The 25023-nt window shown below is 30.8% G+C and overlaps 1 protein-coding gene across 5 annotated transcripts in view; it reads left to right on the plus strand.

Moving 5' to 3' along the window:
* Positions 1-25023, plus strand: part of Fhos (Formin homology 2 domain containing) — a 112848-nt gene that overhangs the window by 15648 nt on the left and 72177 nt on the right. For 2 of the 5 annotated variants that reach the window (XM_015978736.2, XM_064355962.1), the window contains 2 exons: positions 1528-2353; positions 4349-4394. In XM_015978736.2, coding sequence (XP_015834222.1) covers positions 1528-2353; positions 4349-4394 — 872 coding nt within the window. Of the gene's footprint in view, positions 1-1527; positions 2354-4348; positions 4395-12621; positions 12773-19420; positions 19626-25023 lie in introns of those variants that run through there. The other 3 variants (XM_015978745.2, XM_015978744.2, XM_064355967.1) reach the window with 2 other exon arrangements.

A 25023-nucleotide genomic window follows, 5' to 3' on the forward strand; every position in this document is an offset into this window, starting at 1 on the left:
TTTGAAAATTCTGAGGATTTAAACTCGTTTTTAAACCAAAAATTAAATTTTCTTTCCTGTTTTTATTGGACTAGGATGAAAAAAACACCCAATTTGGATAAAAATGACCCAAAATTTACCTTTTCTTAGCGTTTATTTAGCAAAAACTGAATTATTGCGCAAAATTGCTTAATATGTAGCCACTAAATACGAAATTATGTCAAAAATCATGTTTTTCTTTCTGTTTTTATTAAACTAGAACGAAGAAATTAGTAAATTTGGTCTAAAATGACAAAAACAGTCTTTTCGTTTTTTCCTTGGAATCGATCAAAGAATCAAGTCCTTCTTCAAAAAAAAAAAAAACGTTGAAAAAAGAACTATGAAAATCGTACTACTTAATAGCAAACCTCTGATTTTTTTAATTTTTTGAGCTAAGAAGTTTTATTTATTTTAACTATAAAGTTTTATATATTTTAACTTATTAAATATTGATTTATCAGCTTGATGTTGGTCGTTCTTTGCAAAAAAATTGGAGAAAAAAAATCGGTAGTAACTAAATTTTTGGGGTTTTTTTAAAATTTCTTCTAAAGAATTGTATCATACCTAAAATATTAACTCTGTTTCAGGTTTATCATCTCTTGACCAAGCTCATTGTTTCATTTTAAAGCAAAACTAGGCACAAAAGAAATAAAATGTAAAATTCGTACACGAAACATTAAGTTTTTATTATTTTTTTTTTAATTTTGCAAGGCTTAATAAAAATTTTCTCGATAAGTTATTATATCTTTACCAAACTTGGTGTTAGTACAATATTATAAAAGACAATAAAGACCTAATAATTATTCCCACAACAATAAACTTTTTTGTTTTTTTTTGTTTTTGAGATTAGGTAAATTTTTCTTAAGTTTCGGCCTCGGAAAAAAGTATAAAAACCTTATTTAAGACACTGAACTCGTTGAAAGACTTATAACAAGTTTATGACCCGGCATTACCTGACCTGACCAATTATGTATTGGAACTTTTTGCCAAAAATTGAAAATGTAGGGATTATAAAACTGTAAAAATGTCAAAAAAACTTTTTGTTTTGAGCTTGAAATATGAATATTAAGTTTATCATGTCTTGACCAGCTTAGCGTGGTGTTAGTCGTTCTTCTGTAAAAAATAGGAAAAAAGAACTCTATAACACTAAACTTTTGAAATACTCGAGTACTATAACTTTACCTGACCTGACCATATACGAAACGACATATACGAAAAAAAAAGAATTATACAAATTATGCCTTCTTTTATGATTTTTCAATTTTTGGGCTTATTTCTCTTGAAATAAATGCTGGTTGTTCTAAGTTATCTTCACCAAGCCCGGTGTAAGTCTATTAAAAAAAGTGGAACAAAACCATTTTATTGTATTTGATTTTAATTTTCTAGAAATTGTGTTTAGTAAACTATTGTTGTCTAAATAATACGCGGTATTAAAGTTTTTCTACAATTTTCGGGGAAGAAATTTTTTTCTCGTAAACGTAATTTAGGATAATCGTTTATTTTTTTCAGGATCCAGTGACAAAATCAACTGGATGGACGAAAGCCCCCCCACCACTCCAAAAAGCGACCAAAAACCGGCGAAAAACTTCAAAAAAATCGAATCCGGTGAACGCGCCTGGTGGTTGGACGACACCACAGCCTCCTGTTCCCTCCCAAAGGACTCTGAAAAGAGCCAACCGAAAACCAAACCCTTCTTACGCAATATCGATTCCGGGGAAATCCCCTGGTGGCTCGACAAAAACGCCGAAGTCCCTGAAGGCGTCCAAACGTACCCCGAGGAATCCCCTCAGAAAATTTTCCGTCTTGGGAGTACTGACACTGAGCCCAGTAGCAATATCATGGACGCTGACTACCAAGAGCGCCACAAAATCAGACACATCGACTCAGGAGAGCGCTCTTGGTGGCTCAGCAGCGCTGAGAATATCCCCGAAATGGTGCAAGCTCAGGAAAAGAGCGAGAAACCGAAATATGCAATCAGGCATCAGGAATCAGGGGAGAAAGCCTGGTGGTTGCAGTCGAACTCACACTCAGAGGAGTTCGACCAGACTCAGGCCCCTTTGGGCGATAGGGCGAGTCCTGAGGGCTTGGAAATGCCAGAAGGGAGGTTAAGTCCCTATGATAATGTCCCTGTGAGGAGTAATAAGGGAAAGAAAACAGCGAATTTGTTTATTTCCAAACATAGAAATATTGACGAGATTTTGGGAGGGTGTGGGCCGATGTGGATTTTTGATTACCAAGGTCAGGAAAAAGAGGAGAAGTGCATGGAAGTGGACGCCAAGGAGGTCAGGATTCACGACAGTACGCCCCAGAGGGGAGTCATTCAGCCCGCTCGGATGTAAGTTAAATTTTTTTTTTACTTTTTCGTGCTTTGTTTTCCAAGTAAAATTTGAGAGAGTTCTTGTGATCCTAACCAGCTGAAATTTTGCATACATACGTAATTTTCGTAATATTACTATAAAATTTATTTAGTTAATAATTAGCAATTGTTATAAGCAAATTTAAGGGCAAATTAACCCTCTGTCCTCATTTAAAAATTTAAAAATTGCAAAAAATTGCAAAAAGGTGAAATTTTGCATAGGTACGCGCGTAATTTCCGACAAATTATGATTATAATATTTACTTTAACACTTATTATGAATAATAAATTAGGAAGCGTATTCTTATTCGAAATTGCAATCTAACACAAGAAAAACAAAAAAGAAAAATGTCAAAATGATCTTTTTAAATATATTAATAAACTAGCAAATTATAACAATTTATTGTTATAAAGAAACGAAATACAAAGTTGAATTTAAAACTATTTGAAAGAGTAGAAAAAACCTTTGGGGTAGAGTTTTTCAATACAAAATTAATCCTTCACGTTTAATAAGAACGGAGAAATCAATTGTTCAATGTTTTAAATAAAAATTTTGCATACTTATGTAATTTCCGTCACGTAATGACATTATTTACTTTTACAATTATTATAATTATAAATAATTTTAAGAAATAAAAAGCGTATTGTTATTCGAATTTAAAACTAATCCAAGAGAAATAAAAAAAAATAATGAAAAAAAGATTTGTTTAAAAAATTGTACCTACTAAGAAGTAGATTATTTTACCAGAGAACATTTTTGTTTCAAGCATAGGATTTTAAAATTTGTAAAAATTCTGAGGGCGATCTTATAATTAATAATACTGCACAATTACGATGCTTTAAAAGCTTTTATAAAAGTTAAAATGTTAAGCTGTAAACAAATCGTCGATAACTTGAACAGCCAATTGCCAACATTTATATTTGTAAGATAACTGAAAAAGAAGAAACTTGAGATTTGAATGCAATAAAGAGAATATGTCTTAATAAGCACGAAAAAGTACGAAAAAGAAATATTTTTCAACAAAAAATTAGTTTGACATTAAATTAAAGAGATATACTACAGAAATACTTATTTTTATTATTCCTAGATTATTATAAGACAAACTATGCTATTTTGTGCAAAAAAATGTAAAAAAATTGTCGCTAAACTCAAAGTACTATAAATGGTGAAGGAAAAGTTCGACTTAGAAACGCAAATTAGAGTGTAGTAAGGGTTCTACGAGACATCAAAAGAAAAGATATCGAAAAAATCGAGTTGTCGAAGTTCGACTGTAATAACATTTTTTCTAAAAATCATTTTTCTTGCAAAATGGTCTCATGGGATGACTTAGAAATGCAAATTAGAGTCCAGTAAGGGTTCGAGACCTCAAAAAAAATATATATCAAAAAAAAATTGAGTTTTCGAAGTTTGACTGTAATAACATTTTTTCTTAAAATTATTTTTCTTGCAAAATGGTCTCATGGGATGACTTAGAAATGCAAATTAGAGTCCAGTAAGGGTTCGAGGCATCAGAAGAAAAGATATCAAAAAAATCGAGTTATTGAAGTTCGACTGTAATAACATTTTTTCTAAAAATAATTTTTTTGCAAAATAGTGTCATGAAATGATTTAAAAACGCAAATTATAGTCCAGTAAGGGTTCGGGACATTAGAAGAAAAGATCAAAAAAACGAGTTATCGAAGTTCAACTGTAGCAACATTTTTTCTAAAAATTATTTTTCTTGCGAAATGGTATCATGGGATGAAAATAAGGCACATTTGTGGTCATTAAATACCTGAAAAACTGCTTCTTGGAATAAAATATTCGCTAGTTTGCATAACAAAACCGAAAGTTACGATCTTTGCTCGTGACAGTATTTACGCTCTTGTCTATGAAATTAATTTTAATTAAAATATTTCGAAAAAGCGTGTTTTGTGTCGTAAATAATCGTTCGACTGGTCGTCGGTTGTAAAATGTTGGATGTTTCGTTTCAGTGACAACATCGGTGGTTTCCCGAAGACTTTTTCGCCGTACGGAAAGGTAAGCAATTTGTTGTTTAATGACCTCTTGCGATTTGCATTTTAATCGTCTCTTGAGCGCACATAACGCAGCGGAAAAAATCCAACTTTATGAATAATCATCCGTGACGTCCATTCAACAGACTTTTTCCACATCCTCCCAGTATTTGAAGTAATAATGCGGAAATCAATAACCGAAATTTTAAAAAATTAAAAAAATATAACGCAACTAAATCATCACTTTAAAGCGAAAACATGCGGAAAATTAGGAAACACATGCTGTCACCGTGTTCACAATTACATACAGGGTGACCCTTGGTAATTGAAATATTGCTATGCTGTTTTTATTATCCGATAAATCGACTTAAAATCCACAAACTTGAAATATTTTTATTATGCACAGGGTGTTGTATACAGGGTGGTGAACCAAAGTTATATTTTTTTAAAAGGAACATTCTATATATTTTTGCATAATTGGTATCTACGCAAAAAAATAATGTAACTTTATATAAACTATAATGGGTCTATCTTTTTTCGTTTTAAAATTATTCAAATTTTCGTTATAAAAAAGACCAATTTTTTTAAAATCACTGCTAAGTCGCTTATTAATATTTTCCGGTAAATTTGCAACAGAAAAATTCAGAATACCTTGTAGTTTTAGCAGATAGACGACTTTTAGTTAAAGCACGTAGATAATATACAGAGTGTGCCAAGACGCAAAAAGTTGAATAACTCATTTTTTTCAAATGGAGGACCCTGTATTTTTTTTTCATGTATATTTCATGTACCAGATGACGGAACATTCTGTATTTGCTTGTAGGAAAAAAAATTTGAGTTGTTTATTTTTTATCTATCTTTTTTTGGATTTTTTGGTTAGATTATAAAATGTGAAGCCAACCTTGAATGGGCACAAGAATAAACGCTCTGTACCATTGTTTGGAGAGCAATTAGCGGATGGTCTGCACACTGTGGTAGTTTTGAATTTGAATAATTGGTTACGTAAAAAGCGGCCTTCGCGTAATTGCAATTGTGGAAAAATGAGGTAGCGGTTATATTAATTAAAAAGCAAAATGTCAACGGACACATTGATGATTTATAGATGATCACAATTATGCATTATATCGAAACAACTGCAGTGTTGTAATTATGCAAAAGCTGCAAATTGCTTGACAGTTAATTAATTTAATTACTTGTTTTTTATCTTTATGTGACACACTTAAAAAATACATAAATTTGTTAGTTGACAGATCAACTAACTTGGAATCACACTCTTGAGTCCATAATGACTATTATTTTACTCCGACAAACAATAGCTTGTAGTAGGAAGTTAATTTTCAATGCTTGTCGCAAGTTTTGGTAAGTTGGTAACAATATTTACTTTACTGAAACGGTGCTACCAGAGGGAACAATTCGTTTTAAATTTATTGTAAGTGTTAAAAACGTGTAACTCAATCTCGCATGAACATTAACATGTTTCTATTTATTACTGTTCTTTAATTGAAAATTGTTTTAATATAAACATGACAAAATAACGGCACAAGTCTTTCGTACTTTATGCACATACAATTAGTGTCATTTGGAGTGAGAGCACTTGAATATTTACATTTTATTACACGCGAGTCTTTACAATAATTACGTGTTTAACAATTCAACGAATTAAGTGATGGTAAACAATTTACAACACAACATAGATGTTCATTTTTTATAGTAAAAGGCATCAAATTCACGCAAATAAAACAATAAGAAAGAGTTCATCTCGTATTTTATTTGCTTTCTCGCTTCTAATTGTTCCAAAAGAGAAATTTTTCGCCACATGAATCTTATTAATTTATTAGTTTCGTAAAATAATATTTATGGAACAACGGTGAAGTTTGTCATTTGTGAAACTTTTTAGATACAAGTTTGACAAATTTATAGACTTGTGAGGTTGTTAATTTTTAATAATTAATGTTAATGTCACGCTTGTAAGGTTGTGATAACGAGAAAATTTTCTGTAATTCTCAAATAACGTAAAAAATTACACAGGGTGATTCATGTAAAACTACATACAAGTGAGAAATGCCCATTGATTTTTTTGTGTTTTTACTTTTTGATTTATAAATTTATTGATTTTTTGTCTGTTGAAATTATTATTATTGTTTTTTTTACATAATAATGATACTGAATATGTTGCACAGATTTAAAAACTAAGAGTATTTTTTTCTATAGTACGTATATCAAAAACTGATAATCACGCAGATATCAGTATTTTTATTGCATTTTGATATTTTCTGTTTGTGTCTGAATTTTTCAGAATTTTTCTATACCATTGTTGAAGTTTTTCTTTAATAATTTATTTTTGGCGACTACGTATTTTTGCACAAAACGACATCTAAACATCGGTTGCTAATAATATTTTTTAATTAATTTATTAACTAATTTTAATTGTTTAGGGAATTATAGAAAATTTACATGCATAGAAAGAAATATAGAACCATATAACAATAATAATATTAATAATAATAATAGTAAGAATAATAATAGTTTAATAACAAATAATAGAAAAAAATTAAACCTAAAAACTCAACAGACGTTTAATTACGATAATTCTACTACTAATGAATAAATTTATTTATATTAATATCAAAAACATCTAAAACTATTTAATAGCGAACGCTGATTTCTATGATTATTGCTTTTTATGATTCAGAAAAATTGTACTTTTAGGAGACCCATTTTGTATGAATTTTTTTATTTTGAAATTGATTTTTTAAGCGTTTTAAAAAGATGTCCACAAATGTTTAAAGCGAAAATTTCTTAAGAAACGCCTAAAAACTAGACGATTCTTGGCTTAAAAACAAGAAAACACTCACAGAACATACAAACAAAACTTTATTCTAGCTCAGAAGAATAATTTAAGCTTTGACTTAAATAGAGTTCTGCTTATTAACGGAAAACGTTTTTGAGAAATACTCCATTATAGGAAAAATAATACATGTGTATTTAAAGTTAAAAATTGTTTTAAGCTTATTGTTGTGTTTACAAACATCTGGATTTAATACGAAACTAATACAAAATTTGTAACAATGTATTATTTATGGTTGGTTTTATTTTTAACAACTGTATTGTTCCAACAGTTGGAACAATTACGATTTTTTATTATTCTAATATTCTATATTTAGAAACAGATGATTTATTATTGCGGATGATTGCTGTCAGCTTGTCAATTCCGTTTCTAACGGTTTCATTTATGAATTTTACATAAATAAAATATGTATCCTTATTTGATTTTTTAGTTTCTCTACTTACAATTTTTTTCGTGTCAAATCAAGAAATTACCTATTTTTCTCCATCACAAGACGCAATTCTAACATCGGTCATTGATTAATTTCCTATTTACTAAACAACATCCCAATTTTCCAATTAAAATTGCTTCAAATTTGCCAAACCAGTGGCGTGGGTGTAAAATGAGAGGCGTCAACAGCTGAACTCTTGCATAACGCAAGTGCGTGTGCGGACTTTTTCCGGTCTAGTGTGTAAATTCAAGTCCCAGTGGAAATGCACACCGAAAGTTGCCCGTTACGGAAATTATTTATACATTTATTGAGGGTCCGCCCATCTGATACGGTCGTATGTTAAACTCGTTACGAGAGCGAGGAAAGTTGGTACACCCGACATTACCTTGCCCCATTTAGCGGATCCGGGAGAGAGGAGGGACGGAAAGAAAATTATTAATTAGATGCTACTGTGGATGGAATTATTTATTACAGCGGTCAAGGGCAGGAAGTGCTCCTTACGCGTGCTGGACCATCTGAAAAAAATGCTGCCTGCTCAAAAATTTATACAAAACTTTTGCCTTTTTCAAGCTTTTACGCTTTTTTTAGATCGAAGTTACGTTAGTTTTGCCTTTTTCAGGCATTTTTTTTTAACTAGAATTGCAATTATTTCGTGAAATTTCTCAAACTTAACTAGAAAAATCACCTAGTTTTGGCGTTCTTTTGAGACGTTTTTAATCTTAATTAATTAATTGTTAATCCAGACCGATAATTTATTTTTTCAAAATAAACCGAAAAATCACTAAAGTATCTTGAGCATCTTATTGTAGTCTTATTTGAGTGTTTAGGCAAAATTTTAAGTTGAAAATAAAATATTTATTTAAAAGATAAAAAACCAGTGTTGATTCAATTAATGTTTTTAAAAATCAAACGAGGTATCCAAGTGGTAATTGCAGTAGTTGCATTAATGGTTGCATCTTAGGACATGTCAGAAGTAACCCACTAATGGCTAACTCTGTAGTGGAAAACTTCATTCAACAAAAAAATTCATAACTCAAAAACTAAAAGTCGTAGAGCAAAACGGTTTGTTCCAGTGAATTCTGCGGCTCATTTTCTGTATTATACCAGATTTTCACGAGATTAAAATTTTTAAGTTTTTTTTGCTTAAAATTTTAATTATCGAGGTACTTACCTTCATAGAAAAGGGACGAAAAATTTTTTTTAACTCTAGCAAAGCTTTTTAGACTTTTCCATGCGCTTATAACTCTATGAAGTTGTTAAAAGTAGAAAAAAGTCAACAGGTTTGATTTTTAAGATTATGATTTTTCCAATTTTATCGAGAATTTGGTCGATTTCCTGTTCCCGGAACATTTATCGAGCAATAATTCCGGAACTGTTAGAAATAACTCGTGAAGTTTATTATCGTTGGAAAGCTCTTTTAATTATCTATGTTTAAAAAAAAATGTTCTCCGATTAATAGTTTTCAAGAAAATTGCGAATAAAAGAAAAAATTAGTAAAATTAAAAAAAAATCATAACTAAAAAACTATTGGGAATTTGGTAATTTTCTCAAAGTCAGTCGATTCCTCGGATCATTTAACATAGGTTTAGCCTAAAATAGTTCAAGATTTTAATAGTTTCGCCGTAATGGAGAAAATAAAAAAATTTGTTAATACGTTTAAAAATTAAAAAAAAATGTGAAAATGGCAATCTTTTTTGCGTTTTTTTCATAAACTATACGACCTAGAGCAAAAATCAAAAAAGCATCGGATAGCGCTTGAAATTACCTATTTTCTCGTCAAAACCTGGAACCGCTCCGGGCAACGGAGTTAAAGTTTTACACTAAAAAAATCATGATTCAAAAACTAACAGTCGTAGAGCAAAACGGTTTATTTCAGTCAATTCTGCTCATTCAACATATCATATTAGAATTTTACAAGACTTAAAAATTTGAAACCTTTTGCTTAAAATTAGGGTAGCCATTTCATATTAATATGTATACAGGGTGAGTCAATAGTGGGTTATTTCTGATCGGTAATCGTTAAAAAAATTAATTTAATCCACGACTACATTGTTTTGGATAGTGTCAAGTTTGTGCTAAAATTTAATTATGGATTATTATTACGTAATTTGGCTTTTTTGAGAGTCTTAGTTTATTTCTCTGTCAGAAACGTAATTGTTGAACAAAATTTCAACCAGATGTGGCGGCCAAGCTGTACTTTGAAAATTGAGGAAAAATTGCTTGCACAGGAACTTTCATTTCACTTAATCATTTTATTATGAATGAAGTTTACTCTGAGATAGCTCTTGTTTCGAAAGTTTTTTCCTGCGATAACCGTCTAAATTACCTAATTTCTTCGGTAAACACCTGTTGTGTACCAAAGCTCGTCCGGACTTAACACGACGAGTCAAAAATACGTAAACCTAACAAAATTCTTCCAATTACCAGCACAGTAATGTAAACTGTAAATAATAACACAGTTGCTGTTCCCAAAGAAGTTTTTCTTCTAACTGGTTATTTTTTATGTTTCTATTGTTTCGTGTTTGGTACTTTTTCTTTTAATTGAGAGGTGAGATAAAACTCGATCATAAAAGGTAACAGGAGATTCTACTAATTAATGTTAATTATTCACGACACTTTTTCCAAAAAATTACCAAGATAGCGATTTGTGAGGCATTCATTTTGTGTGTATGTGCAATTTCGCAGCCAGTTTTGCTCCATTCGTTCCTTTTTTAATTTCTTAATATTCTAGTTCACTTATCAGCAAGTCGGACCAGTTTCACAAAACGGACACTATGGCGCCATAATTTGGTCCTTTATAACCATCTTAGCATAATTACAGTCTCCGGGTGGCTGTATTTGCACAAGTCGTTGTTTCCACAGTAACCATCAGATTAGAGACAATTCTCCTCTCGTAACATCTTCCATATTTAGATTTTCGTCCATTTAGAGCATTTTATTGTCCGAATATCAGATATGGCTTCTTTCCACGACTTTTTGTTATTACTCATGTCGACAGTGTTGCCAGAACTAAGCTGAAAAACTTGCCAAATTTTCACCATTTTTGCCTTATTACTAAATTTGGTTTAAACTTTTTACCTTATTTTTTAAACGAAGTTAGTAAGTTAGTCGTTAGAGCCCAAGAATTTGGTAAAAACATAATTTTTGTTCTAAAAATTTGGTGGTTTTTCGACAGGAGATAGCGGAATCTGAAAAAAGTTTCGGCTTACATAAGAAAAACGTGAAAAAATAGTTCCAAAAATGTGTTTATAAGCTTGAAAAATTTAAAGAGAACACAAATTTTGAGAAAATTTTGGAACTTTTGTGTTTGTTTGTGACAAAATTTTATTAAAAATTAGCTAAAACAAGGAAAACGCATAAAAATTTGTAATTTTTAGATTGCAAAATAAATAGCTATGACTAGTAAAAACTAAAAATAACATCATTTCGTCCCCAGTCGGTGACTTTTCGAATTGTTTTTAACAAAAAAAGCGCTCCTGCTTTTAGTTAAAAGATCTAAAACATTAAAAGACAAAAATAATGCCATTTTTAAGCAAGTTTAACAATTTTTCTGTCCGATTTTGTAAAATCTACAAAACCAAAAAAACCATTTTTTTTTAACTAACTGGGTAATTTTTGGTTAGTTCTTAACCAAATTTTGCTAAATTAAGCTAAATTAAGTGAAATAGAGGGAAGATAACGTCGATTTGGATCCATTTTTCTAATTTTGAGACGTGTTTTGATACGATTTTGTAAACTACATCTGATAAAATAAGCTAAAATAACCTTAGACTCTATCTAATTTTGTGATTTTTCAGTTACTTTTGGATACATTTTTCAAAAAACACTCAATTTTATCCCAAAAATTCTAAAAATGTGAGCATTTGCATCCATCTGAATTTAGTAAACTTTCTATTGCTTTTGACAAAAAAATTTTTTAAAAAAAGTAAAGGTAATCTATATTTTGAATTAGGTAAATGGTGGTTTTTTGGTCTATTTTAACAAAATGGCACTAAAAGGCTGCTAATTTAGTTGAAAAGTGATAATAATAACCATTTTCCATCAACTTATGGGTTTTTTAACCACTTTTAGTAAAATAAAAAAAAATAATAAAAATCAAATAACAATGAATTTCATTCTAATTTGGTAAATTTTGCCTGGTGATTGCATTTCTAGATGAAAAACGTCTTATGACACTCGAAGAGGGAAAAAATAATATTATTTTCAAATAACTGTAGTCATTTATTGGTCGAAAAATACAAAAAACACCCTCATTTTGGATCTAATTTTTCATTTGCACTTTGTTTAAACTTCAATTAATTTTTAAAAACTAGCAAGACTAGCATCAAAATCACCAAATCTGGTGAAACTTGACTAGATCTGGCAACATTGGATTAACGAACCTTGGTTCAGTCTGCGGTCCGCGTTCAAGAGCCAAGATCAATCGCCGCACACGTGACCCAGCGACCACTTTCATTCATTAGAGTTATTAGACTGTGCCCGTGTTGATATTTCTTGAAATCGACAGGTGAGGCGATCAGTGGCGTGGCGTTACATCATATTCAAAATATCACAGTCAAAAGTTATATTTTTTGGCCACACAGTAAAAGTTCTACTTTTGCGAAAAAGCTAAGATTACCCTAAGATTATTTCAAGAAGTAAAAGATCTTATTATAAAATACCGTCGGAAATATGAAAATGGGGAGAGCGTCAAAAAATAACAATGTTTTTAAAAAATCTTCGCCACATAAACTGTCGCTGTTACGCCTAATAACATAATATACTATATTTTTGGAAATAAAGTTGAAAAAAGTTGGGAGTTTTTATCATAGCTCACTTTACACCAACCACTGCTCACAAATATGGCCACATTAGCAAGTAATTGGAGCAGTAAGTAGGAGAAACAGAATTTTTGAATTTTTTTGGTGGGTGCCAGTTGGCGTTGTAAAAAAAACAGCAACGCCGCTTCTCCAGGTGTATATTCTTCGTCTGGCGTTGTTTATCTGCGGTGGCGCTGCCAACATGGAAACATTTGCCGGTCGCGGAGAAACAGTCGTGAAACGATCGCGTCGAATATCAGACGGGCCTCGTTTACCTGTGCCAACTATGATAATCGTAGCAGGTAGTGTGTGACAGTGTTTTGTTGGTTGGTGGCCACTGCGATCCTTGCATTCATATCACAAAGTTTCTCTGATAAGGGAGCTTTCGGTGGTTGCTCACTTACCGGATATCGTTCGAATTGGATTCACTTTTATTGACACTGTTTTTCTTACTCGGCCGGTTCCGTTGTTGTTACTTGACAGGTTCGGTTTCGATTTCAACGTTTTGTTGTTGCGGGTTCGAATCGCCAAGAAAAATTTACTTACCTTCTAAATTAAATGAAAGGAATTACTCCTCATGGGGTGCTATTGTTGGAGTAATTTACAACTTTTAAGTTAATGCAAAAAGTATAGCTTGCCCACCATACTAATTAAATCTGGGTCTATTGTGTTTTTAATTGGGAAAATCTGGCCCAGTCTCGCTTAATTAACAGTCAAATCAAGACGAGATGTGATCTTTTTTAAATATTTGGTTTTGGGGAAATTTTCCACAAGTCATTTTCGTTAATGTATGCGTGTGCACGTCCTGAAGATGACACATGTTTCGAGTGATGAATGGAATTAAAATAGTCGATACAAAGTTGTAAAATTTTTAAATTCAGCTGCACGCTCCACTTGATAATAAACAATTGAATTAATTTATTATGCCCTTGGAATTAATTTGGACGGTTACTTTTGAAGACGCTGATTTCGGTGATTTCCGCTGCGGAAAGATGAGGCAAAATGTCCAAAACTTGAATACGTATTGGCTTTTAAGTTAAAAAATTTAAAAATGTCCATATAAAGTGTTTTCCGTTTTCTTAAATTTTATTAAATTACAAGTAATTTAACCTTACCTAATACTCGAGGCAGTATTTAATTTATTAGGGCAATGTTTCCTTTAGAGACCTTTCAGTGGATAATACAATACCTAATAAAAACTTGTAAAAAACTTGGTGTTCCATATTAGGATGTGTCTCATAAAAGGTTTGCTTACTCTAATACCATGTACCTTTTAGTTTACCCGAAATCCTGGAAAAATATGAAGTATAATGCCTAAAACTTGAGTACCTACTGCCTTTTTACTTAAAATTATCAAATTGTTACTTTTTTTGTCAGTTGTTGGTTAATTTACCTAAAACAGTTTTACCTTACCTAATACTCGAGGCATAATTTAAGTTATTATGCCCAAAACTTGAATACATATTGGCACAATTTTTTTTTGCTTTTTGATAGTTATTTTGCCAGTCATTGGTCAATTTACCTAAAACACTGTCGGTTTACCTAATACCTGAGGCTGTATTTAAGCTACTAGGGCAATATTAATGCTTTTTTTACCAAATATTGGTCACTTTCCCCAAAACACTGAATGCAAGAGTGTTTTTACCTTAATACCTGAGGCGATATTTAAGCTATTAAGGTAATTATTTAATTTAGACCGTTACTTTTGAAGATGCTACTTTTGGTGATTTCCGCAGAGGAAAGATGAGGTAAAATACCCAAAACTTCAATACATATTGGCTTTTAACTTAAAAATATGTCATATCAAGTGTTTCCTTTTTTAATAATTTTTTTTAAAATTAAAAGTAGTTTTATCTTACCTAATACTCGAGGCATAATTTAAGTTATTATGCCCAAACCTTGGATACTTATTGGCATTTTATTTAAAAACCTCAAATTATTTTTGCATTTTGCCAGTTATTGATCAATTTACCTAAAACTCTGTTTGTTTACCTAATACCTGAGGCTGTATTTAAGCTACTAGAGCAATGTTTTCGTTAAATTAATGCTTTTTTTACCAAATATTGGTCACTTTACTCAAAATACTGGATGCAAGAGTGGTTTTACCCTAATACCTGCTATTAGGGTAATGTTTTTCTTATAGACAATAATATGTTAAGGGTGTTAAAAGTGTAATTTTGAGGTGGTAATGGGTTACCTAAAACACGGAAAAATGTCAAATTAAGTGTTTTTCTTTTTTACCTAATATTGGTCAGTTTACCTAAAACACTGCAACTTTTACCCTAATATCTGGAGCAGTATTTAAGCTACTAAGGTAATGTTTTTGTTAGACACTATTGGATAATACAGTACACAATATGTTAAAGGTGCTATACGAGTTAAGACGAGGTTTTGTGGTAATAATTCTTATTTACCTAAAACACGTAAAAAATGTTAAACTAAGTGTTTTTTTTTGGTCAACTTATCTAAAACCTTACCTAAAACACGGAAAAATGTCAAATTAAGTGTTTTTCTTTTTTACCTAATATCAGTCAGTTTACCTAAAACATTGCAACTTTTACCCTAATATCTGGAGCAATATTTAAGCTACTAGGGTAATGTTTTTGTTAGACACTATTGGATAATATGCACAATATGTGCACAATATGTTAAAGGTGCTATACGAGTTCAGACGAGGTTTTGTGGTAATAATTATTATTTACCTAAAACACGGAAAAAAATTTAAACTAAGTGTTTTTCTTTTTTGGTCGACTTATCCAAAACCTTACCTAAATCACGGAAAAATGTCAAATTAAGTGTTTTTCTTTTTTACCTAATATTAGTCAGTTTACCTAAAACACTGCAACTTTTACCCTAATATCTGGAGCAGTATTTAAGCTACTAGGGTAATGTTTTTGTTAGACACTATTGGATAATACAGTACACAATATGTTAAAGGTACTATACAAATTCAGACGAGGTTTTGTGGTAATAATTATTATTTACCTAAAACACGGAAAAATTGTTAAATTAAGTGTTTTTATTTTTTGGTCAACTTATCCAAAACTTAGATACCAACATGGTGAGTTTTTAATAAAAAACAGCAAATAAATGTTTTTTTGTTTTTGTTATTGGTCAATTTACTTGAGAGACTGAAAGGACCAGTAGTTTTACCTTAATACCTCAGCTGATATTTTTCAAACTATTAGGTTAATATTTCTGTTAGACAATTCAGTGGATAAGCCACCGAATTCAAGATTGAAGAGGTAAAAAACCAGACTGTGTGGTAATACGTACTAATAACATGTAACCTTTTAACGTGGAAGGAAGAATGTGAATTCAAACTGCTCTATTATTTCTCTCTTTGTTAAATTGATATAATTTATAAAAACCGCTTTTGTGATAGCAGATCAACAAATCGATTTGTTAGAACCCATTGAAAAGCAAGCTACAGGTGGTTTAAAAATGTAAAAAACCTCGTCTGTGTCTTTTTGATGAGAAATTGAATAATTGCAGGTTTGTCTCGGGTAAAATAAACTGGTTGTGTCCAAAACAACGAAAAAACCTGTGGTTCGCGAGTGTTAAAACGAAAATCATTTTACGAGCCCCACTTTTACACCTGCAGTCCTTCAGACACAAACCCCCGGTGTCAATGCCATCGGAAACGTTTCCCGGAGTCTATCTCCATCCATTACCTCACCTTTGTGGTATTCGCGAAATAAACAGTCCTAAGAGTTCAATGGAAAAAGATTGAAATTTGTTTGGCGGCAATTAGCGTCGGTGAATTTATTATTTTCGGTAATTGCCGCATGTTTACGGAAAAAAGCGACGAAAAAAGAACGGAATGAAAGCGGGCGATGACACGGAACTTGCAACATCGCATTTCGAGCTTTAAGAAGTAATGGATTTTTCGACACTCGCTTGAGATAAGTCCAAATGGATTTGTAATGCCCTGGAAGCAATTACATGGAACATCACAGAATTAATTGTTTTTGTTACTTTAATCACAACTGGCCAAAAAATCAAATTCCAGATCGGTACTTTCACGGTTAGTGGGTCGTTTCTCGAGCAAGTAATATACATAGATTAGATAGTGGATCGTATGAGAAAATGGTTTCGAGTAATTAAATTTTTCAACGACTTTGAATAAATTCTTTGCAGTTTTATTAAAGGCTGAATAAAATAAAGCAGTCGTTTCCTGATTTATTGCACGACGATTGCATAAATTAGCAATAAAAGTAATTTGCCTTGTTTATAATTTATAAGATTACCCAATGCGACAAATTGATAGATAATATGCATATTACCCTAATCACATACAATCTCAGCTATCAGAGTTTGTTGATAAAGCACTAAAAATGTTTCTTACAAAATGATTTTTCTATTTTTCTTATGGGTTTTTTCCTCTCTATAATTTTGTTAAATACAATTAGATATTTTTTTATTATTATATTTTTTTATTTTTCTTCAATCACATTGTTTATTTTTATAATCGTTTAAAAACCACCGAAAAGTTATTGTAAATGTGGACAATGTAAATAAAAGACTCTATTTCTTGATATTTTTTGACAAAAGGTTCCAATTTTTTAAGTAAGCTGTTACGAAATTTTGTATTAACTTTATGTTCACAGTCTTGTCTGTCTGTTAGACAAGGATAGTCAGTTATAAGTCATATTAGCTAAACAAAGAGAGAATATAACAGACCTGTTGCATTCATTATTGAACATATTTTACAAAGTTTTAAATTTATTGAAATGGAATTTGTGTAAATCAAAAAAAAATATATACAGGATGATTTCTTTAGGGCTTACATTAGAAACTTTTTAACTTCTAATATTGCTATAGCTTGAAGATTTTGTATCCAAATCGTCCATTTTGAGTTCAACTAAATTATTTTCAAAATGGCTGAATTTTGAAATTTTAAATAATTACCGTTTATTTTTATTGTATTTTTGAATTCTCTTGAAACTGAGTAAAATGTACTTCTGTTGTTAGTACTTATCTATCATAGTTTTTTACGTATGTCAATATTTTTTTGTATTCTTTTTGAATGGATTTATTTAAAATATTACAGCTCGTGAACTCGTGAAGGTTCGAAGGGTCTTCTCAAATCTGCAAGACTGTCAATTGTCAAATTACAATGCTACTATGATTTTTGAAAATGATGATTAAAAATTGATTATAAAACAGTCTTTTCAAATGAAATGACCCAGTTTTTTCAATAGCAATCAAAAGAACATCAATTTTTATGTAAATTTTTATTAACCTCTTGTATATCTATTTCTTACAGTATTTGAAATAATTACAAAAAAAAACAGAATTTTAGCTTATCATTTTTATTTTTAATCAAGAGAACTTAGGAGAAATACGATAAAAGTGTGCTATTAATTAAAAGAAATGTTAGATTTGTTCACCATTTTCATTCAAGAAGTTCAAAATTCCATGGTCGACTGACTGAGTTACATTACATAATTCATAAGTTGTAAAATACCACAATTAAATATTATTGTTTTAGTGCTTATTCGGTGATGAACCGGCTAAAAACTAAATAAAATATTGAAGTTTGACACTTGTTGATCATTTTGCAAGGTCTACTTGATTAACTATGAAAATTATGAAGTAGTATCCGTTTTTTGTGATTTTTTTCAAAAACTGTACGAGATAAGTATAGGACGTATTGATAAAATTCACTATAAATATCGATGTTCTTTCGACTGTCGTTAAGAAAATAGGATCATTTCATTTGAAAAAACTGAGTTATAGCATTTTTTTGATAACCACTTTGAAAAAATCATACTTGCCATGAATTTTGACAGTTGACAATTTTGAAAATTTTAGAAGACTCTTCAAACCTTTGGTTGTCGAATGCAAAAAAAAATCATTCTCTTACCGCAAACCGTTCAAAGGCTGTGATATCTTAGATAAACCCTTGCAAATGAAGACTTTGAAAAAAAATTGAAATTTGTCAAAAACAAAAAAAAAGAGTCACCCTGTGTAGCAAAAATTGTATACTCTGTTCAAAAATTCTATTGAAATAAATGAGACGTTTTAGTACAATAATTTTAAGAATTGTTTAATTTTGGAACGTAAGTTAAAAAGACAGACTTTACCTACTCAGATTACCTTTTTGTGTACTGTTGCATAATTTTAGACATCTTGTGAGACAATTCGACTGAAATAAATGTTATCTCATTTAATTTTAATTTAAATAAGGCTAGATAAAGTAGCCTGAGACAGTGGGCTAAAGTTAAACAATGGCTTACTTCCTTTGTTCAAAGACTTGAATAAAATAGGAAGACGTTTTGGTTTCGTGCGATAAAGTCAGGTTGATTGAATATGCCCAGCCCAGGTTAGGTGAACTGTAACCTTGTGTGGTCACTTTCTATGACACCCACCACGACACGAGAATCTTTTTCACGGTTTAGATAGATTTAGCAGTAGCTGGTTGACTTACTTGTTTGTTTGATCAAAATTTTTGGCTAGACTCAAAAATGGATTATTTGTCTGGCCATAGTATTAATAAAGATCATCGACGAGAAAGTCTAAGACGTAATACTTTTTCATGCTTGTCTTAATTAATCCGTGCCTTATGTGGCGACTAGAGATTTATTTGCACTAGATGCAATAGCTAAACTCCTTCTGTGGGTGTGCAAGACAGCCATTTCGAATCGGATCGGCTCTCCTTGATATCATTATTATCAAAGGTGTTTTAGCACTTTTTTCGTGTAATCGATTTGTCCAAAAACCTGTTTGCGTGCCAATCCACCATAAAATATGTGTCACATCTTCCATAAATCATGGTGAATCCCATCGCACTTATTATTTTCCATCATAGTATATCCAAACCGTGGGCGTTTTACGGTTTAGGATTTAAATAATCGTTCGAAGTGTCAAGTGACGATAAGAACATTAATGGCGTTTTGTGAAAAACGGCCAACAATTCGACGATATCCGGCATTCCAGCCACAACCAGCTAACCAAAGCTAAATTTCCAGTGTGATATAGACAGTGTGATGGACTTGAGTGTTAGGCATGATGTCTTTGACATGTCGTGTCCAGTATTTGAACGACATCGACCCTTTTTCGTACACTACGAATTTTCCGGATCCTGCGAGACCTCCTCTGCACACTTTTAGTGTCACTTTGCCGCTCATCAACCAGCTGGCAGCTGTTCACAGGCTGCTCAAGTCCCCACATAGGGTGAGTACGGGAAAATAGGGCCCAAAGAATTTTTGAGACGTGCTATAATAAAACTACTTGAACAGAATTAAAGCTGATGAAATTCCCTACAAGGTGGTGTTTTCAGCTTGTTTGTATCTGGAAAAGTTTTTGAGATACAGGGTGACTCAGGGAGTGTGTGATCGGACTTTAACTTCTTTGCTATTTCAAAAATTGCGGTGCTGTTTTTATTATTCGATAGATCGACTTAAAGTCTACAAACTAAAATTATTTTCATTATACACTGGGTGTTGTCTACAAGGTGGTGAACTAAAATTTTATTTTTTTAAATGGAATTTTTGCACAGTTAGATGCTTCGTAAAAAAATAATGTAACTTTATATAGGTCTATCTTTTTTCGTTTTGGAATTATTCAACTTTCCGTTATAAAAGAAAAATTTTTTTGAAAAATTACTACGAAGTCGCCTATGAATATTTTCCGGCAAATTTTCGAAGGACAAATTTAGAACATCTTGTAATTTTAGGAAATAGTCGACTTTTCCTTGAAACACGAAAATAATGTACAGGGTGTGCCAAAATGGAGCACCAGGTATTTCTTAACACGTATCGATAGCATTTTTTATAAGCTTTCTAGTAATATGTTGTTTGTATAGTAAATTTGAAATATTTATTAGTGTTAGTTTTTTCTTTTATTTTTTTCAATAATTTTTGACGAGTGAAATTTATTTATGCATCAAGCGATAATTAGATTACTAATGTAATTATTCACATTATTACATATCAAAAAATAAATTACCTGTTGACTTATCAGATTCTAGGCTAACAAATTTTCTTGTAATATTTTTTTTTAAATCTCGAAAAATAATTTGAATTGCTATGCAAACCCTATACCATAAGGTACCTTATCAAAGTATCAAGGTAGCTATCGATACTAAAAAAAATTCATGTTGTTCCATTTGAAAAAAATAGTAATTCAACTTTTTGCGTTTTGGCACACCCTGTATATTATCTGCTTGCTTTAACTAAAAGTCGACTATTTGCTAAATCTACAAGGTATTCAAAGTTTTTTTGTTGCAAATTTATCGGAAAATATTCATAAGCGACTCTGATTTTTCAAAAATTCGTCTTTTTATAACGAAAAGTTGAATAATTCCGAAACGAAAAGAGATCGACCCATAATAATTTTATAAAGTTACATTATTTTTTAGCACAATTATATAGTGTCCCTTTTTGAAAAATAAATAATAGAAAACTTTGGTTCACCTGTATACAACATCCTGTGTATAATAAAACTATACGGCATGGCTATATTCCAAATAGCAAAAAAATTATAAGCCTCTGGGTCACCCCGTATTTGTTTAACGCATTACAATTAAAAGTATAAAAAAAGAAGAAATTTGTTGTAGGTTAAACAACTGAAAAAAAATATATGTAACGACACCTCATTTTATGTTTCCCTAAGATTATGTATTTAATTATCGAATATCTAAAATCAAAAAAAAAAAAATCACAAAAAAAATACTTTAAATATTAATGCACTAACAATAAAAATCAAATTTTATTAAAACGCCACATGTTTCGGTCAATAATAAATAGACAATATAAAAAAGAGTAATTGTTACTTGTAAGCCTGAAAATGTTCAAAAAATTAATGGCCGAAACATGTAGCATTTAAAAAAAAATTGGGACAAAAGGACCAATGTTATTTCTCCCCACTACCTAACTGTCTATTACAAGAATGGATCAAGTGACAATAATAGAGTTATTATTAGCTAAAATGTTTCCTTTTAGACAACTGAAACAATAATAGTTCTTTTTTATGTTTAAAATAAAATATCTTTTACGTAAACAGTAAGACAAAAAGCCTTTTAGATGCAAAAATAAAAAACTAAATGATTCAACTTTTAAGAAAAAAATTTAACTCGCGCCTCCATCAAAAAGTTTTTTCTGTTTCTTAGATTTAATCTCATGAATTTTTTGAAAGCGTGTTTTTGTCAAAAAAAAATTATTTCAAAAACTAAGCAGAATCGAACAACTAAATTTTAGCTTAAAACCATCCGTGAACAAAAGATGCATCTGATTACGCAAAAATATATAGGGTATTCCATTTAAAAAAAATATAACTTTGGTTCACCACCCTGTGTATAAAAAAATATTAATAGTTTGTGGACTTTGAGTCAATCTATCGGATAATGAAAACGGCATGGCAATATCTCAAGTAACAAAAAAGTTATAGACCGATTAGGCACCTCTGGGTTTCCAGTAGGACAAGAGAATTTTGTCAAGATCAAAGTGGCGTCAGCTCTGTGTGCTCTAATGCAAATCACTTGAATAAATAACATAGAAAATTACACACATCGTCCAGCAAAGCAATGAAAGTTATTATTTATTGCAATGTAATAGTTCACTCCACATTTTTTCCACATTCTATAATCAATTCTTTCTCCTTAATCCACAATTACGTAATCCACACCTTAGCAAACATGTTAATTTAAATACACCATTAACCAAATAATATAATTAAGAATTAACAATGCTAACCTAGAAAAAGCGTCCGTAAATAATGACTTTCAAAACTATTCAATCATTTTTTCGCGTCCAAATACAAGCACCAGCTTATTGTTCAATTATCTTTCGACCTAATTTGATTTCGCGTGAACATAATAGCGCAGTTGCCCGCCTAACAGAACGTAATTAGTTACTGAAAAAATTTTTGGCTGCGAAAAAATAACAATTCGTGTTAATAACTGGCCCCATTCTGTATGGGGGTGTTCCGGTGCGAATGAGTCAAGTGTCAGGAATGCGAAAAGTGCAAATTCCAAGCACAGTGTCAAGCGTTGAATCGGCCTTAACCCGTTACAATTTTTGCTGATTCCTCCCCAAAGTAATTAAGTATAATTTATAACCAATTCGTGACCTTCGGCTCCTATCGTTTGCCTTTATTTACGACACTGATACCGACGAACAATGGAAAAAAGACTATAAACAATAATAATAACAAGCATTTGAACGGAATACGCTAATTATCTTTTTTTTTAACCAATTATAATTGTTGCTTTATCAAGGGTTTGGAATAAATTGTTACTGGGAGGGTGCAACCCTTGGAAATAGTAATAAATTGGGGTCAAGTCAAGGGAAAGGGTGCCCTAAGGGCACATAAAGAACAGCTGGTCTATCAGTGACCTGCCTTACAATGGGCTTTGTTAGGTGGGTACGAGAGAGGAATTCGGAGGGACAGGTGTACAGACAGGGGTGGATTTGGGTTGAAATTTTGCGAAAAAAGGCTTAAAGATTCCAAGTACTTTTAATAAAAGGGCTTGTCTCATTTTTGGTTTTGGAATAAAAATGTGTTTTTTTGTATATTCCAAAATTTTTGTAAAAGTCGGACCAAGTGGATCATTTACAGCACATTCCTTTTTGTTTTTTGATTTTTCTGTAAGTCTTATAATTTCCGAGAGCAAAGTAGAAACATGTTCAAATTTTTTACATTAATTGTTATTTTTTCTCAATTTTATTTTGTCAATTACCCTATAACTTTTTGACAAAATGACGATATTTTTACCTAAACGTAAGTAAAAAAATCCGGGGAATGAAATGGCGTCGAAAAAATTTTTTTGCAGTATATAAAAAATAGAAAAAGTTTTTCAACGACACCAAACTTATTAAAGCTATAATTAATATTACTGGAATTATTGTTCAATAGATACACTGGGTACCAAAAATCGACGATTTCTTGGCAAAAAATCCGAAAACTAATAACTTTAGCATTTATAAATGTTCTTGAGAAAAGTCACTAAAGTTTTTTTTTTGAATAATAATAATAATAAAAGCCTTTATTTAAGAAAAAAATTGAGGAGGCGAAGTCTAGGTAATGCTACTCTACTTAACCTCTCACAAAACAAAAAAAAACATACATTTTTAAATATAAACCAAAAAACCAAAACTAGAAGTCAGTTGGAAATAATTAGTTATTTATTTAACGAGTTTGATTGTAAATCGGACGTTTTATCTCAAACCACCAGTGAAAACAAGTGGTTTATCACCCAGGAGGTGAAATAAATGAACCGATTTACAGAAAAACGTGTTGAATACAACATTTTATTCTTCAAACGACTCAACAAGGCTTAAAATTGCTTTAAATCTATTAAAAATAATCTGACGTTTAGTATTGAGAAATGCTAAACAGTTGTCAAAACTGTCTTACACAGGAGAAAAACCGGAAATTTTGACAGTGTCAACAATAAAATATAAGTATAATATATATTAATATAAGAAAATAATTTTATTTTTTAAGTAATACTAAAAGAAAAGTAGATATGTGTCCTGAATACCATTGAAAATATGTAAAAGGTAATAATAATAAAAATAATAACACAAAATGGAAACAAAAACAGCGAAAGAATAATTACTACTGAAGTGATAAAAATTTTAAGTTTATTTGTTTTCTAAATAAGTTTACTGGCTTTGACTTCAAATTGTTTTCGATATTATTGTAAATGAGTATTGTAAATTTTTTGAAAATTAGGTTTCCACAGATTTAATTGTAATTTCTTCTTAGCTTTCTGGAGCTAAACAGTATTAAATCCTACCTTTAATATTCATACGAATATACGCATTTCTATGAAAAAAAATTGCAATTCAATTTATTTTGTATTTGTGATTTGTGATGACCTGACCTGACCTGACCTGACTTATTTTAGGAACTTTACAAAATGCACTTACGACGTTGCAATGTGGCGATAAAAATATCTAAATGCAAAATTTGCTAATTGCGTTTAAAATCAATCTTTTGAAGACGTTATTTTAGCAATAGCTCATTATTTTTGTAATAGAATTATAAATTTTTTGAATGAAAACATGACTTTCTATTTTTCGTCAACATTAGAAATGACGGCTTTTCCAAAGAAGGAAAAATAAGTATAAGTACATTAACAAAATTTTGTCTGTAATAAAAAATGAAGAAAAAGACGTAGGAAATCTCTGAATAACACAATATCATATTCATTTTGCAATACTTTATCAATTACTGAGTTTATTTTCATAGACATCGAAAAAATATTCAACACTGATTTTTTTAATTTCAAATTCGTTTTTTTACAAAATATGAACTACTAGAATTTAGCTTCATATAAAAGAAGAGAAAACGAGGAATAAAAAACGTTTTTTTCCTTTTTTCCTGTAACATTGATCAAAACAAACTTTCTTCATATTAACAGCGTGGTCAATTTTTACTAGATTGGTCCTTCGAGCCGGATACTTGATAACTGCATTACATGCAGAATCAGATTGGTTTTTCTGAACTATAATGAGGCACACATTATGCACATTGCTACAATAGCCAAGATGTCAACACCATCCTCATTAACCTACAGTTAACAAATCCTCGAAGTTATCGAATGTCGGTTTTCACTTTTCCAAAA

Source organism: Tribolium castaneum, chromosome 1, assembly GCF_031307605.1.
Source record: "Tribolium castaneum strain GA2 chromosome 1, icTriCast1.1, whole genome shotgun sequence".
Lineage (NCBI taxonomy): Eukaryota > Metazoa > Arthropoda > Insecta > Coleoptera > Tenebrionidae > Tribolium > Tribolium castaneum.